This window comes from Tiliqua scincoides, chromosome 3, assembly GCF_035046505.1.
Source record: "Tiliqua scincoides isolate rTilSci1 chromosome 3, rTilSci1.hap2, whole genome shotgun sequence".
Taxonomy (NCBI): domain Eukaryota; kingdom Metazoa; phylum Chordata; class Lepidosauria; order Squamata; family Scincidae; genus Tiliqua; species Tiliqua scincoides.
The window spans coordinates 139,537,839-139,552,140 of NC_089823.1; the positions used below are offsets into that span (position 1 = coordinate 139,537,839).

Sequence of the window (14,302 nt, forward strand, 5' to 3'; positions counted from 1 at the left end):
GCCTCAGTGGCCTCGTTTTCACTGAGGCGGCAAACCTATATCAGCACCTTCCCAACTGAGACAGCAGGTTAGGCCTCATATGTCAGAAAGCTCCTCCATTCAAAAAATCCCTTCACATAGAAAACTAAAATAAAGAGAGACAAGTACTAGCCTACTCTTCCTTCTGGCTTGCCAATTTTCTGTGTGCAGGAAGTCTTTTTGAATGGCACAGCATTCAATCCAGTGACCTCCCACCGGCAGGAGCACCATTCAGACACAGGTTTATCACCTCAGCAAGAATCAGGTCATTGCTATTCCTCTGATGTTCGATTACGCAGCAGTGCGGTACCATTGCACCTATACTCACAGGGGGCAGTAACTCTAGGTAGTGGTAAGAGGACAAAGTGTTTAATCTCTTTCTTTTCTATCTTCAGGTCATACATACTTGTTGGTTCCCCAGAGTGCAGTTCTCAGGCTTTGCTTCCTTCTACACTCTCTCTCCTTTCTTCCTAGCTATGTAGCTAGACAGACGAGTTGGAGCATCCAATTCCATCCTCTCTAACAAAGATGTATTTTCCTTAAATACAGCTATCTTTGACTTTTGAAACAAGCCTCAAGCAAAGCTCCCTACCTGAACTTTCCGACATAATGTGCCCTTTGGTGCTTTATCTCTGCCAGCATCCCAGACTAGATTGCCAGGTGACTGTCTGCCCCCCTCATTTGTTCTAGTGTCCTGAATCAGGCTCCATGCTTCAGCATGCCAGGAAAGAGAGCTGACAATGGTAGCCTATAGTTATAGCACCTGAGCAGGAGAAGCTAAATCTACCAGACTCATTGTTAAAAAATGTTTAAACTACAATCACCCAAATTGTCCTGTGGCATCTTAAAAACTAACATTAAAATGATATTAAGGTGCCACAGAACTCTTGGCAATTTTTCCTACAACATGCAAACATGGCTTGAATTTTGAATGCTACAAGAGCTCAAGGCTGATGAGAAGATGGAAAACTGATAAACTACAAGGAATTTAAATCTGAGCTAGGACAACAAGAAAAAGCACTAGCATGGCGTTTGTACTGGCATGGTATGGCCAGCAGTATGAGGATTAATTTCCATGGAAGCATGTGGCATCCTCACAAACTATTCTTAAAATTGGTAGCCCCATAATTTTCAATGCAGAGCACGTTACATGAAGATACACATGTCATTTCATGCGGATACAATTTGAATGGTTTTTTTATTTTATCATGAATATACAGGGATGAATTCAATCTTCGTCTATGTTGGAGCCTCACTCCTGGGGAGTTACTTTCCTTTCACTTGGGAAATGAAGTTTCTTACCTCCCATACTGAACCCCTCTTTCAGGATCTGTTTGGCACCTCACTCTGGGTATTTATCGCTTATCTCCTCTACAAGAAGAAGATCTTCCTTAAAATATGACAGCGGTTGGATACGACTCCCCCCGCCTTGGGATGAGGATCATGGTTATTGACAAGAGTTGTTCTTAAATTTGAGGACCACACTAGACGTTCGAAGAGATATAGAGAAGCTGCCACTCCTTTCTCTTCTCCTTTTCCTGTTATACAACGTGTGGTCATTGTGCTATGTGTGTGTCCCCCATTCTGTTGTGTGGGAGCAGGGAGGTGCAAATTGCAGTGACATCCCATCACATTGTGTTTGTTTTAGACATCATAAGGAAAAGAGGGAAAAAAGAGGGGGCAGATTCTTTTCTCTTATAACATCTAGTTTTGCCCTAAACTGCTGAGAAATCCAGCCTCGGCTTTTGGGGTATGAAATATCAAATTTGGGAACGAAATGTTCTGCCAAAACAGTTTCACTTGAACACACCCATTGGAATTGGTTCAGGAGTTATTCCATAGATATAAAATGTAACATTGGAACTGGTTTTGAATATTTTGTGAATCTCAGAAGATATGTCAACTTGCATCATGGTCAAAACATTGTATCAAAACTTGGGTGTTTCAGGCAATAATTCATGGCAGCATGTTAGCTGGAGCAGGGGGAGAATGTCTCTTTCCTGTATGACAAAATATTATCGTGTTACGCTTTAATTGTCCTAACCCCATGGTTTAAGGGCTTCTCCTGTGTTCAGTCTCTGTTGTCGGGAAGTTCTTTCGCTTGCTAGCCATACAGTGTCATTTGCAGATGAGCACCCCTCCAACCTCTAGCCCTACCTGGCTAGAAGGAGGGTCTTCACTCGGCTCCTGCCAAACTGAACACAGCAGCATTTTCCTTTTACCCTTCCTTTCCTGCTCTTAGCTGGTGTAGCAGGGAACGGAGTTTCAGCAGTTGCACCTCGGGGAGTTTTCTCTCAGGATACCCTCTTGAGGTTTCAGTGTTCTTTCGTGGGTGGCACTCAAGATTTTGCTCCAGGCCTGTCCTGGTTTTCCTCATACTGTCTAGATTTTGAGACAACCAGCCATGCATTTTAGCCATTTAAGAATGGTTGTACTAGGTATATAAACTTTATACAAGACAACAGTTTTGCCGGTTGTGCAGTTGATTCAAAATTCCCTATTGAACAGCTTCCATTCTTTCAATACCGTCAGCTTAGACATTATATTCAGGAGGCTTCTAAGATGTATGATGTCTGTAGGCCCTTGACATCTTTTGAAAATATATTAATTTCTAAAAACCATAAAAGCTTCTGTCCAAGCTCTATAAAATATTAATGGAAATAGATGGCTTAGACTCCTAGGGTCAGGAAAAAATGGGAGAGTTCAATATCAATATTACAATAAACAACAGATAGCTCTCAGTACAGCTTCTATTAAACGTATTGTGGATACTAGCTCAATTGAAAATTTTCTTGTGGTATAAACTTATATGTGCATACTCAGACATAAATTCTATTGTTTTCAATGGGGCTTATTCCCAATAAAGTGTGCATAGGTTTTCGGCCTTAAATTGTAATACAGATGTAAGGTAAGGTATCTGACTTTTTCTTGTGATATTATATTGTTGTTGATATGTTCTGTTGCTGTTGATATGTTCTATCATACTGCGATAGATATGGGGGTGTTTATATGTCACGGAATATGAAAGGAAATCCTGACTTGTTTTAAAATAGTTGTTAAATGTTATATACTTTTGAACCCTCAAATTGTGTCTTGGGGGTATTTAACAGGATCTGTCAAGAATGAACACAAAATATTGGACTGTGAATAGGATATTACTGGCAAAAGCAGGATAGTCTACCAGTAGTCTCTTCTGGAAGTGTCATACTTGGAGTACAATGTTAATAATAAAGTAGTATAATAAAGTAGTATCTTAGAAATCTCTTCGGGAAGGGAAGATCCATGTGACAAACAAGGTCTATCAAATCTGGACTCTTGTTAATGACAGGAATCAGACTATGCCCATAGAAAATGATTTTGTCACTGAATAAAACCCATCTAATTCTGAAGTTTGATTTATTGTCCTTTTTTGTGTGTGCGAGATAATATAATGTGCAATTTTTATATTACAAACAAACAAAAAAGCTTGGATGATCTCAAAAGTTCATGTTGTATTTTTGCTTTAATCAAGCATTTGGCAAATGTATTTGTTCAAGAACACAAAATAAATGCAAATGAAATTTAAATGGTTAATTCAAGATGTCTTCCCCCTATGGATACACTTTGAAGAAAGGATATATAGTTACACATTCTTCAGTTCTCAAATTATATGTAAACTGAAGATTACGCCTTCCTACTTAAGATTAACGTAAGACCTGCGTAACATCATCTCTCTCTCTCCTTTTCCCATCAGTGAAGATTTTATCCCTATGCTGTTGTTACACTAGGTTTGAATACTAAATGTTGATACATCCTAGTAGTATCCCACATGTATGTAGAAATTATAATAGAATACAGTTGCCATCCTATCATACTTTCCTGGGATTAAGCCCCATTGAACACAGTGGGATTTATTTATGTAGACATGCATAAGATTGCACTGTTAGTGGCCCTAGAAGATCTGGAACCAATGCATCTGGCATTCCAGGTGGGTATTTTTATTCTGTGTTCTATAGCAGCAGCCCATTTTTCTGGCTAGGACAGAAGTTAATAAATTTTTCTTGACCATGTGTTTCCTATAACCATTGCTGCTCATATCTATTTATTTCCCATGGAAATTAGCTACTTTTTTCATCACTAACAATTGATCAATAACTAATGGCCTGATCCGACATCAGATCTCATGGTCCGTTTTCATAAGTGACCTAGTGATGATGCAATCATGCTGTTGTTGCATGCAACAGAACCACAACTGGAGGCTACATGCACATGCCAAAACTGCCCAGATTAGTGTTTCTCAAACTGTGGATCGGGACCCACTAGGTGGGTCACAAGCCAATTTCAGGTGGGTCCCCATTCATTTCAATATTTTATTTTTAATATATTAGACTTGATGCTGCCATGGTATGAGACTGCATTTGGGGAAATGTTATAGATCTGTACTTTGAACAGTATATGCTTTTAACAATGATAGTAAATGGGACTTACTCCTGGGTAAGTGTGGGTAGGATTGCAGCCTACGCTTGTTAAAAGTTTTCCTGCTTGATAATGTCACTTCCAGTCATGACATTACTTCCGGTGGGTCCTGACAGATTGTCATTCTAAAAAGTGGGTCCCAGTGCTAAAAGTGTGAGAACCACTGACCCAGATGATCCACCAGTCCAGCAGGTAAGGTGGTGGAGGGGTCAGTTTGGGGCAGCAAATGGGCAGAACCAGGGGGCAGTTTGAGAGCAGGAGAGGGAAGATTTCAGTGGCAGTTGTGCACACTGGATGTTATTCCCCTTTTCCAGCCAGACCTACCCTTCTCTTTGGACTTATGCTAGCAAATAGCTAACACGAGTTTAGGGAGACTCATTGGCAATTAGCAGGCCTACTGGGAGGTAAGTAAAATAGATTTTTACTTATCTTTTTCACTGGTCATCTGATCGCTGCCGCCATCTCACCATAGCATGCAGTGCTTCATTGGCACAGCTGCATGCTATGGACTGGCAGAGGATAAGATTCAGCTGTTAACCTGCTACAGTTCTTCCTACCATACACCTTTTGCCACGTTCATACGCTGCTCCTCAGTTAATATTGCTAGCAACAAGAGCACTGCATTCACCCATAGCATCTGTAAGACCAAATCATACTATCCTTCAGTCAGTGCTTCAACAATCCACAGGGTCTTATCAAGTGACTTGCATAGGTCAAGGTTATGGCACTCTGTGGGATTAATTTAATTTTAATGTTGTCATCAATCCGTATTTAAACTGAGCTAGGGGAAGTAATGAATCTCATGAGCTCACAATAAAGTCTAACTAACTAAGGCTACTGGGCAATGCTCTTTTATTACATGTTAAACCAAAATATGCACCATCAAGTTAACCTTTCTCTCAACAGCTATCCCTTTAATATGAACACTTGTTTACAAACTTGTTTTATATGCTCTTTTGTCTTATTTTAATGTTGTATTGAGGCAGACAATCAGTAATAAAAGTTAATGGCATTTTGTGAGAAAGACATGCATTTGCTTAAACAGTCAGTTCTCATTATCTGCTGGGGTTAGGTTCCTGGAAACCCCAGCAGATACCGAATCTGCAAATAGGGAGTCATTGATCCTGTGGTATCATTGGGTTAGGGGCAGGGGTAGCTTATCTGCCAGCAGCGGAGACCCTCAGAATGCAGCAGAGACCTTCAAAATGATGCCCATGTATTAGGTGGAGAGCTTTAGTGTTGCCAAGGGATGCGTCAGAGTCCCAGCAGATAGTTATGGTTGATAGTTATCTTCTGGCATTTGGAAGCATCCCACAGCCATTTTAAAGCTCTCTGTGATATTCACAGGCAGCATTTTGAACGTCTCCACTGCATTTTGAGGGACTCCGCTGCATTCTAAATGCAGCGCAGACCTTCAGTAGGATTGGGCTATCAGTCTTTCTCTTTCTGTCATCCTGGTTTCTCTCTCTCTCTCTCTCTCTCTCTCTCTCTCTCTCTCTCTCTCTCTCTCTCTCTCTCTCTCTAGCTGTGATGCCCCTCATGCGACCCACGTAGTTAAGCTGGGATCCACTTGTGGGTTCCAACCCACTACTTGAAGACTAGGTTACACGTTCTTCACCTTATGTGACTGGATTCTATGACCTGCACTGGGAGTATTTGCATGCAAGATTGATTCAGCATTTGAATCTGAATTCCAGCTTTCTACTGTAATTGCAGGAAAGGGGCAATCAAAAGCCAAACAGCATTGCTGCTTGACAGCCTTGCTGCTTGAAAATCCTTCAAATCCTGGCACTTATAACTTATTCCGCCTGCTCTTCTATTAGCTTTTAGCAGTGGTCTGGTTTTTGAAGTTGTTGGCGCATGAATGGCTATTGAGTCCTTTGGCTTCTGCACTTTGCTGGCCAGACAACTCATTGACAAAAGTGACCTTGTGGCTTTGAATTTGAGGCAGACTAATCAATCAAGGAACAAGGAATGAAAACTGTTATTAAAATTCAAATGGCATCTCCACTTCCTGCAGAATTTTTAAAATTATTATTGTTATATCTGTGTCAGCTATCAGACATGAACTTGCTTCCAATTAACAGAAACATTTTTTTTCTGATTTACTATTTCTTTTCCTTGACTCGCTGCAGTACAGAAGTGTACTCAGGACGCAAGCTCTGTAGACCTGGATCTTGGTATGTTCCGTCAGCTTCTTGTTGGACCAGACTCTCTTTGTGAGTCTGGAAAACGTGGTAGCTGCTTTACCGATGCGCCTGTTTAGCTCGGCATCGAGAGAATGAGTGTCGATCCCTAGCATGTATTCACTGCTGAAACAGAGACGCCTGCGTTGGCTTGGTCATGTCGTGAGAATGGATGATGGCCGGATCCCAAAGGATCTCCTCTATGGAGAACTCGTGCAAGGAAAGCGCCCTACAGGTAGACCACAGCTGCGATACAAGGACATCTGCAAGAGGGATCTGAAGGCCTTAGGGATGGACCTCAACAAGTGGGAAACCCTGGCCTCTGAGCGGCCCGCTTGGAGGCAGGCTGTGCAGCATGGCCTTTCCCAGTTTGAAGAGACACTTTGCCAACAGTCTGAGGCTAAGAGGCAAAGAAGGAAGGCCCATAGCCAGGGAGACAGACCAGGGACAGACTGCACTTGCTCCCGGTGTGGAAGGGATTGTCACTCCCGGATTGGCCTTTTCAGCCACACTAGACGCTGTGCCAGAACCACCTTTCAGAGCGCGATACCATAGTCTTTCGAGACTGAAGGTTGCCAATACAATACAAAAAAAAAATTTCTTTTCCTTAAAAATGTCTATGCCTAAACAATGCGCCAGCCAGTGATTGCCACAAATTGGCATTTTCCTTGTACAATTTTGTTGAAATAAAGTTTAAAATACATTAAATGCAATGGATTAGATTCACCAAAGCAGAGCTTTTCAACAATATGACTTTTTAAAAAAAGTATTCAGAATCTTGAGAAACACTAATGTAGGCTTGTCTAAACGGTGTGTTTGCTTGACTCAAAGATCAGAGGGAGGTTTCTTATCTGACTATGAGTAGTGCCATAAATTGGAAAACAACTCTGTTCCCTATAAACTTTCAGACGCATCTGTTGGAGTTTGCTCCTCCCCAGATGTGCTGTGGAGGCCAGCTGAAATTTTCCATCCTCTTGGACAACTTGCTGTGAATTTGGTTACACAACCATATAATAGTGCATCAGATCTATCCTGGACGATATATTAACATGAACTTCCTGAGAGAAAATGCTATGCTTCAGTTTTCCCTATTTGCAAAGTGGACTGGTTGATCATTTTATTCTGTGTGCACATTAGGGTTTTTAACTGAACTGTTTTTAAACAGTTCACAGTTTAGAGAGGAGAAGGTCCTGTTCCCCTTTCACAGATTTGATTCCAGATAAGTACTGTTCAGAGGGAGACATCATAGAGATAGGAATGAAATGATCAGCCAGATTTCACAGCTTCAGATTAGTTACTAATGTTGGAATGTTAAATATGATCTGTAGTTCTATCAATCCTTGTGTGGGGAGAGCTTTTCTATGAAATGCAGCCATTGCAGCTGCAATTTGAAGCTCAAGATTGGCCCTGGGGAAGTGGAGCATCAACCCATTCCTCAAATCTACTTATGAGTTGATGTGGGAAGGATTCCCTTAAGGCAGAAAGTTGAAAGCCACTATGCTAAATGTGATGCATCTGAAACTATTTCCATTCCAGCTACCAACACCCACCACAAAATACTTTAAGTTCTGTCATCTCCTTTATTTGTATATCTCAGAAAGGAAGGGGGGAAAAGAAACGACACACGCATGCACACACGCTCTAGCGGGGTACACATAATGTCTGTCCATAGTTATCACAGACTGCTTCCCATCAGCATTTCATTTCTTTATAATGTAAAAGGAATAGCAAGTCCTGAGAAAACTATGGTAACATATCCATGGGGTGAAAAGCCACTGGAACAAAATACAGAGACTATAGCCCTGTTTAGAAAATGAATAGGTTACACCAGTGGTTCCCAACATTTTTTTCACTTGTGTACCCCTTGGCAGCCCGTTTCCATAAATTGTACGCCTCATATTAGCCCCACAAAGTATTCTAATGCCAGCCCTGCAAAGCATTCTAATACAGACCTGCCCTTTTCTGCTATTTATCAGTTCTTTTTCAAGTGCACCTGAAGTACCCTTGGGAGTACATGTAGACCAGGTTGGGGAACCACTGGGTTACACTGAAGATGGAGAGGGAAGATCGGTTTCGTGGTATCAGGTCCCATGTCCCAACCATCATGCATTCAGCCCGATGCATGTACAACTTGTACATGTGACTTTTTGTGTGGAATTTTTGACCTTGCTTTCTGGGGTGCATTACGGGTCCAATCCTAAAGGCACACTATAAGAACATAAGAACAGCCCCACTGGATCAGGCCATAGGCCCATCTAGTCCAGCTTCCTGTATCTCACAGCGGCCCACCAAATGCCCCAGGGAGCACACCAGATAACAAGAGGTCTGCATGGTGGTGCCCTCCCTTGCGTCTGGCATTCTGACATAGCCCATTTCTAAAATCAGGAGGTTGCACATGCACATCATGGCTTGTAACCCGTAATGGATTTTTCCTCCAGAAACTTGTCCAATCCCCTTTTAAAGGCGTCCAGGCCAGACGCCAATGCCACATCCTGTGGCAAGGAGTTCCACAGACCAACCACACTATGCAGCTGGAGAGCATCGCCTGGCCACCACCAGAAATAGTGAGTGGCTGGGTTCACAAGGAGATGGACCACACACACACACCACTTCATATGGGGTCAGAGGGAGGCAGGGGTGGGCAGAACAGGGTGGTGATGGGGGCAGGGAAAAGGGTGGATTGGGCAGGTTTGGTGCTTTGTCACTACCTGACCCCCTTCCTGGGCTTGATCTGCCTTCACAGCTTAACAGGGACTTGTACCAGCAATAGGGCTGGCCCAAGTTGACCCAAAGGGCCCACAAGGGCTTACCTCAGGGGAAGGGATTGAGAGCCAATCCTATCCAACTTTCCAGTGCTGATGCAGCCACAACGTAGCCCTGTGGTAAGGGAACAGACATTTTCTTACCTTGAGGAGGCCTCTGTGACTACCCCCCCCAATGCAGGATGAAGCGCATGGAAAGTGGGATAGGATTGGGCCATGAGTTGAGTATTTTGGTCTATATTAATGTCCAAAAAACCCCCAACCATCCCACTAGTGGCGCATAAAAATATATGCGCTATCTTGTGAAATTCTTAAAGAATCTAAGATGCATCCTGAAGGAATGAGTCAAGAGCAGATTCTCATCAAATTGTGTATATTTGTTGAAACAGAATAGATTGTGTGTTAAACCAAAAGTGCTTTTCGGAAGGGAAGCATGTGAGTATGTCTCTTATTCTTATTCACAAAAGTCCAAATGTTAACCATGAATTTTAAAAAGGTCACTGCATTTGGCCGATCAGTATAAACCGGATGCAGCTTGCAGAGAAAAATGAACACGGTCGAGCGTGGATGTCGACTGCTCCATGTCTCCGTATGATCTTGTTGAGCAACTGTAGATGGTAAGTACATGGATTAGCCTAACAGACAGCCCAGTCCTGAGCTGAAAATGGCCGCTGCTGCATCCTGCACTCTCCAGGCAGCCTCCTCCTTGGGAGAAGGGGACTTTCATCCCCTTCACCCGGGTTAACTGAGTAGCCCTGCAATGGGGCTACTAGATTATATGCCAACCCGAAGGTCAGCGTAGAATTCAGAGCTTCTGTGTCAGGCAGCCAGCCCGACACAGAGGGTCTGGAACTGGTGGAGCAAAGCTCCACCAGTCCCACATCCCTCCTGCCCCGCTCCCTCCCCCAGCAACTTCCTCCCCACCCTCTCCCTCTGCCTCCTCTCCACCCTCTTCCCCTGCACTGGAACACCTCCTCCCTACCTCCCCCCACGCCCCCACCTACCTCTCTGCTGCTCAGCGGTCCGTGTGACCACCAAGCGGTGGAGCACTGGTGCTAGGGCCTACAAACATGCCTTACAGCATGTTTGTGACAGTGCACACTGGCGGTGAGTCGGCATGCAAAGACTAGGATTGGGCCCTGAGTTTGTTGCAAAATAGTTAATTATTATTAAGAATATGTATACACCACTTTTCAGTTTAAAAAAAAAAAAGGTTCACAAAGTGGTTTACAGAGCAAAATAACTAAATGGTTCCCTGTTCCGAAAGGACTTGCAATCTAAATTTTTTTTTGCATGTAATCTAAAAAGAAATTCCAGCAAACAGCCTTTAGAAAAGATGCTATGCTGGAGTGAACATTTGCTCACCCCATGCTAACTATAACCACCACTGCCCCACTACCAGGGGTTAAATTGCCCGACCGCTGCCCCTTCTTGGTGCACTAAATCAAATAATGGCTATGTTAAGTGTCTCATAGCCCCCTGAAGGAGGTGTTGCAGAATGGCCTGAGAGTCCCACTCTGCTGCCATGCAGATCTGTGGAGTCCCATGTAAACCCCCAGTCACTCTGGTCTACAGTACTTCACAGCATTCATGCCTTTGTTATGTGGATTAACTGTAATGCATGTCATGGAAGTTTGAATAACATGTAGAAATGCAGTTGGCTCAGAACTCAGCAACCAGTCCGGTGTGATGTTCTAATCCAGGAATCTCCAGCACCACGCTAATAATCTTGGGCACAGCACAGAGGTGGTGAAGCCTTACTATTCCATGCTCCATGTTTCAGGCCCAATCTCTTCAGCAACTCACATCAGACATCAACTCCTGGAAATCGGGGCACAGTGTCTTCTCAGGCAATGTGGAGTAGAAACATTTGCCCAGCACAAGTTGCCACAAAGATTGGGCGTGAAAAAAGAGGCTCTGGCAGGGAATAGTAAGGCTTCATCACCGCTGCACCATGCCTGAGATATTATCATCATGGTGCACCAGATCCAACCTGTGGTCCAGAGTTTAATCACACTGCTCAAGTGCTACTTTAAGTGCACTGGCTACCATGAGAACAGCTCTCCTCAGTCTGATCCAAAGCATCTAGTCCAGCCTCCCGTTTTCCCCAGCTGCCTAGTATAGGCCTCTGGGAAATCTACAAACAAGACATAAGGACCAACAGCCATCTCTTACTGGTGCCTCTAAGTGGCACAGTGCTGCCAAACCTGGAGACGGCACATGCTTATCAAAACTAGCATCCAGTATTCGTCTTGTCTCATTCCTTTTCAGTGGCATCCAGGCTGGTGGCCATCACCACTGCTGGGACAACCAACTCCATACATTAATCATGTGACTCTGCGACAAAGTATTTCATTTTGTCTGCCCTGAAATTCTTGACAATCTGCTTCATTGAATGACCTCGGGCTTCTTCACTTTGGTGAGATGGAGAAATCCACGTTCTCCACACCATACATGGTTTTGATAAGCCTCTTGTACCACCTTTAGAAAGCTGTATTTTTTTTCTAGGTGACTTTACTGGACATCCATTGACTGGGTTCCTCCTACCCATTATATTTTAGATGTACAGTGGGGAGAGATGCATGAGCTTAGGTCTCACTGCTACACCCTGCTCTGGGAATAATGCCCCCACTTGGGCCACATATAAGTGCACTTCCATTTACATTTGGGAAATGTTAAGCTCTAGTATACACCCATCAACCCCAGTGACAAACTGGTACAATCACTGGACTTGGGCTGAGAGCCATGTAAAAACATTATGCACAAATGGAATTTCAAAGAATGAACTTGCTATACATTCTCTAACATCTATTATCTTATATCATCTAAGTCTGTCTTAGTTCACCAGTTTTTACACAGTAGGAAGATAATGGATGCTACTAAACTGATGGCCCTTCAAGAAAAACGTATTCTTTCTGCTATGGTTTTTCCCCCAGTGAAAATATCACTCTTGGAACATTTTTGTATTGTCAGAATATATCTTGTCCTCTATAAACTGCTGTCTCTTTGTGTAATTGATAGCTTTATACCTGCTTTGCTTCATTCAGATAGAGGGCAATCCGAGCTGCCAGGAGACTGAAAGACTAAGGGCACAATCCTAACCCACTTTCCACACTGACAGAAGGGCAATGCAGCTCCAAAGTAAGGGGACAAACATTCCCTTACTTTGAGAAGGCCTCCATGAGGGCCCCCCAACTGCAGGATGCAGCACACATTCCATTGGTACAGCTATGCCAGTGCTGGAAAGTGGGTTAGGATTTGGGTCTAAAGCAAGTCAGAACCACAGGGGTGTGCATCGAGGCAACTTGCCCTAGCTTGAATCTCATTAAAACTGAGACATTAATCAACTAACATTTTGATTAATTACTGGGATCCTGACTGACTTATAACCTATGAGTAGAGGTGTGATTTTTCAGTAGTAACAAAATAAAAGCATATAACACCGCTTTCCGCACTTCTCATCTTTGTAAATTAAAAAACCACCCCCAAATCTGCAAAACAATACACTGGAAAATCTACAAAATAATAAATAATGAGCTAGACTGGGGAAGTGTGTGGGGAATGATCGTGGCTGCATCTGCTGACGTTATACCACCTATATCACCAACCTAGTACACTTTTAAAGTGATTATAATTTATAAAAATGCACCCTTGAAATAAAAACATTTTACAGTTTATCCTCCTTGGACTTATCCTTGCACTTATCCTCCCTGGGGAAAAAATAAAAATGTTTAAGGTCACCTCTACCTATGGGGCTAGAGGTAAAGACATGCTTTTTAAACAGGACTATTCCTATTTTGGAACTGTTAGGAAGTTGCTTTACACTGATCGAGACCATTTGTCCATCTATCGCAGTATTGTAAACACTGACTGGCAATGGGTTTCAGACAAAAATCTCTCCAGCTGTGTGATGCCGAGTGATGCAGGGTGGATTGGCTAGGAGAAGGGGGGCGGATTTGGCAGCAGTGATGGACACGCAATCCTAGCCCTCTTCCTGGAGCCGATGCTGTAGCCTGTGTCCAAGTGGACCTGCACCAGCTATTTCACTAGCACAGGTCTGAGTAGACACCTTCACATCATGAAGGCTTACACATGGACTCTTCACTCACAACAGGAGAGGAAACTGAATGCTTTCCACATGCGCTGCCTCCGATGCATCCTCGGCATCACCTGGCAGGACAAAGTTCCAAACAACACAGTCCTGGAATGAGCTGGAATCCCCAGCATGTATGCACTGCTGAAACAGAGACGCGTGCGTTGGCTCGGTCATGTTGTGAGAATGGATGATGGCCGGATCCCAAAGGATCTCCTCTATGGAGAACTCGTGCAAGGAAAGCGCCCTACAGGTAGACCACAGCTGCGATACAAGGACATCTGCAAGAGGGATCTGAAGGCCTTAGGAGTGGACCTCAACAGGTGGGAAACCCTGGCCTCTGAGCGGCCCGCTTGGAGGCAGGCTGTGCAGCATGGCCTTTCCCAGTTTGAAGAGACACTTTGCCAACAGACTGAGGCAAAGAGGCAAAGAAGGAAGGCCCATAGCCAGGGAGACAGACCAGGGACAGACTGCACTTGCTCCCGGTGTGGAAGGGATTGTCACTCCCGAATCAGCCTTTTCAGCCACACTAGACGCTGTTCCAGAACCACCATTCAGAGTGCGATACCATAGTCTTTCGAGACTGAAGGTTGCCAACACACCTGGATAAGTGTTCCCTTACCCAGAGGAGATATCTGCAACTGCCCCCCCCCCACACAGCTACAGGACGCAGCTGTAACCATTTTGGCATCACTGCATTGGCAGGGGAGGGGAAGGATAGGGTTGGGCCCTAATGATATGCACTATAAAAATAAGGATCTGGTCACATAGAAGGATGAATGTTTTCT

The 14,302-nt window shown here is 43.7% G+C and overlaps 1 protein-coding gene across 1 annotated transcript in view; it reads left to right on the plus strand.

Moving 5' to 3' along the window:
- The window catches only part of LOC136645137 (heparan-alpha-glucosaminide N-acetyltransferase-like), a 141,952-nt gene extending 140,532 nt beyond the window's left edge, over positions 1 to 1,420 (plus strand). The window contains exon 15 of the mRNA XM_066621382.1: positions 1,239 to 1,420. Coding sequence (XP_066477479.1) covers positions 1,239 to 1,420 — 182 coding nt within the window. The remainder of the gene's footprint in view (positions 1 to 1,238) is intronic.
- Positions 1,421 to 14,302: the final 12,882 nt, after the last annotated feature.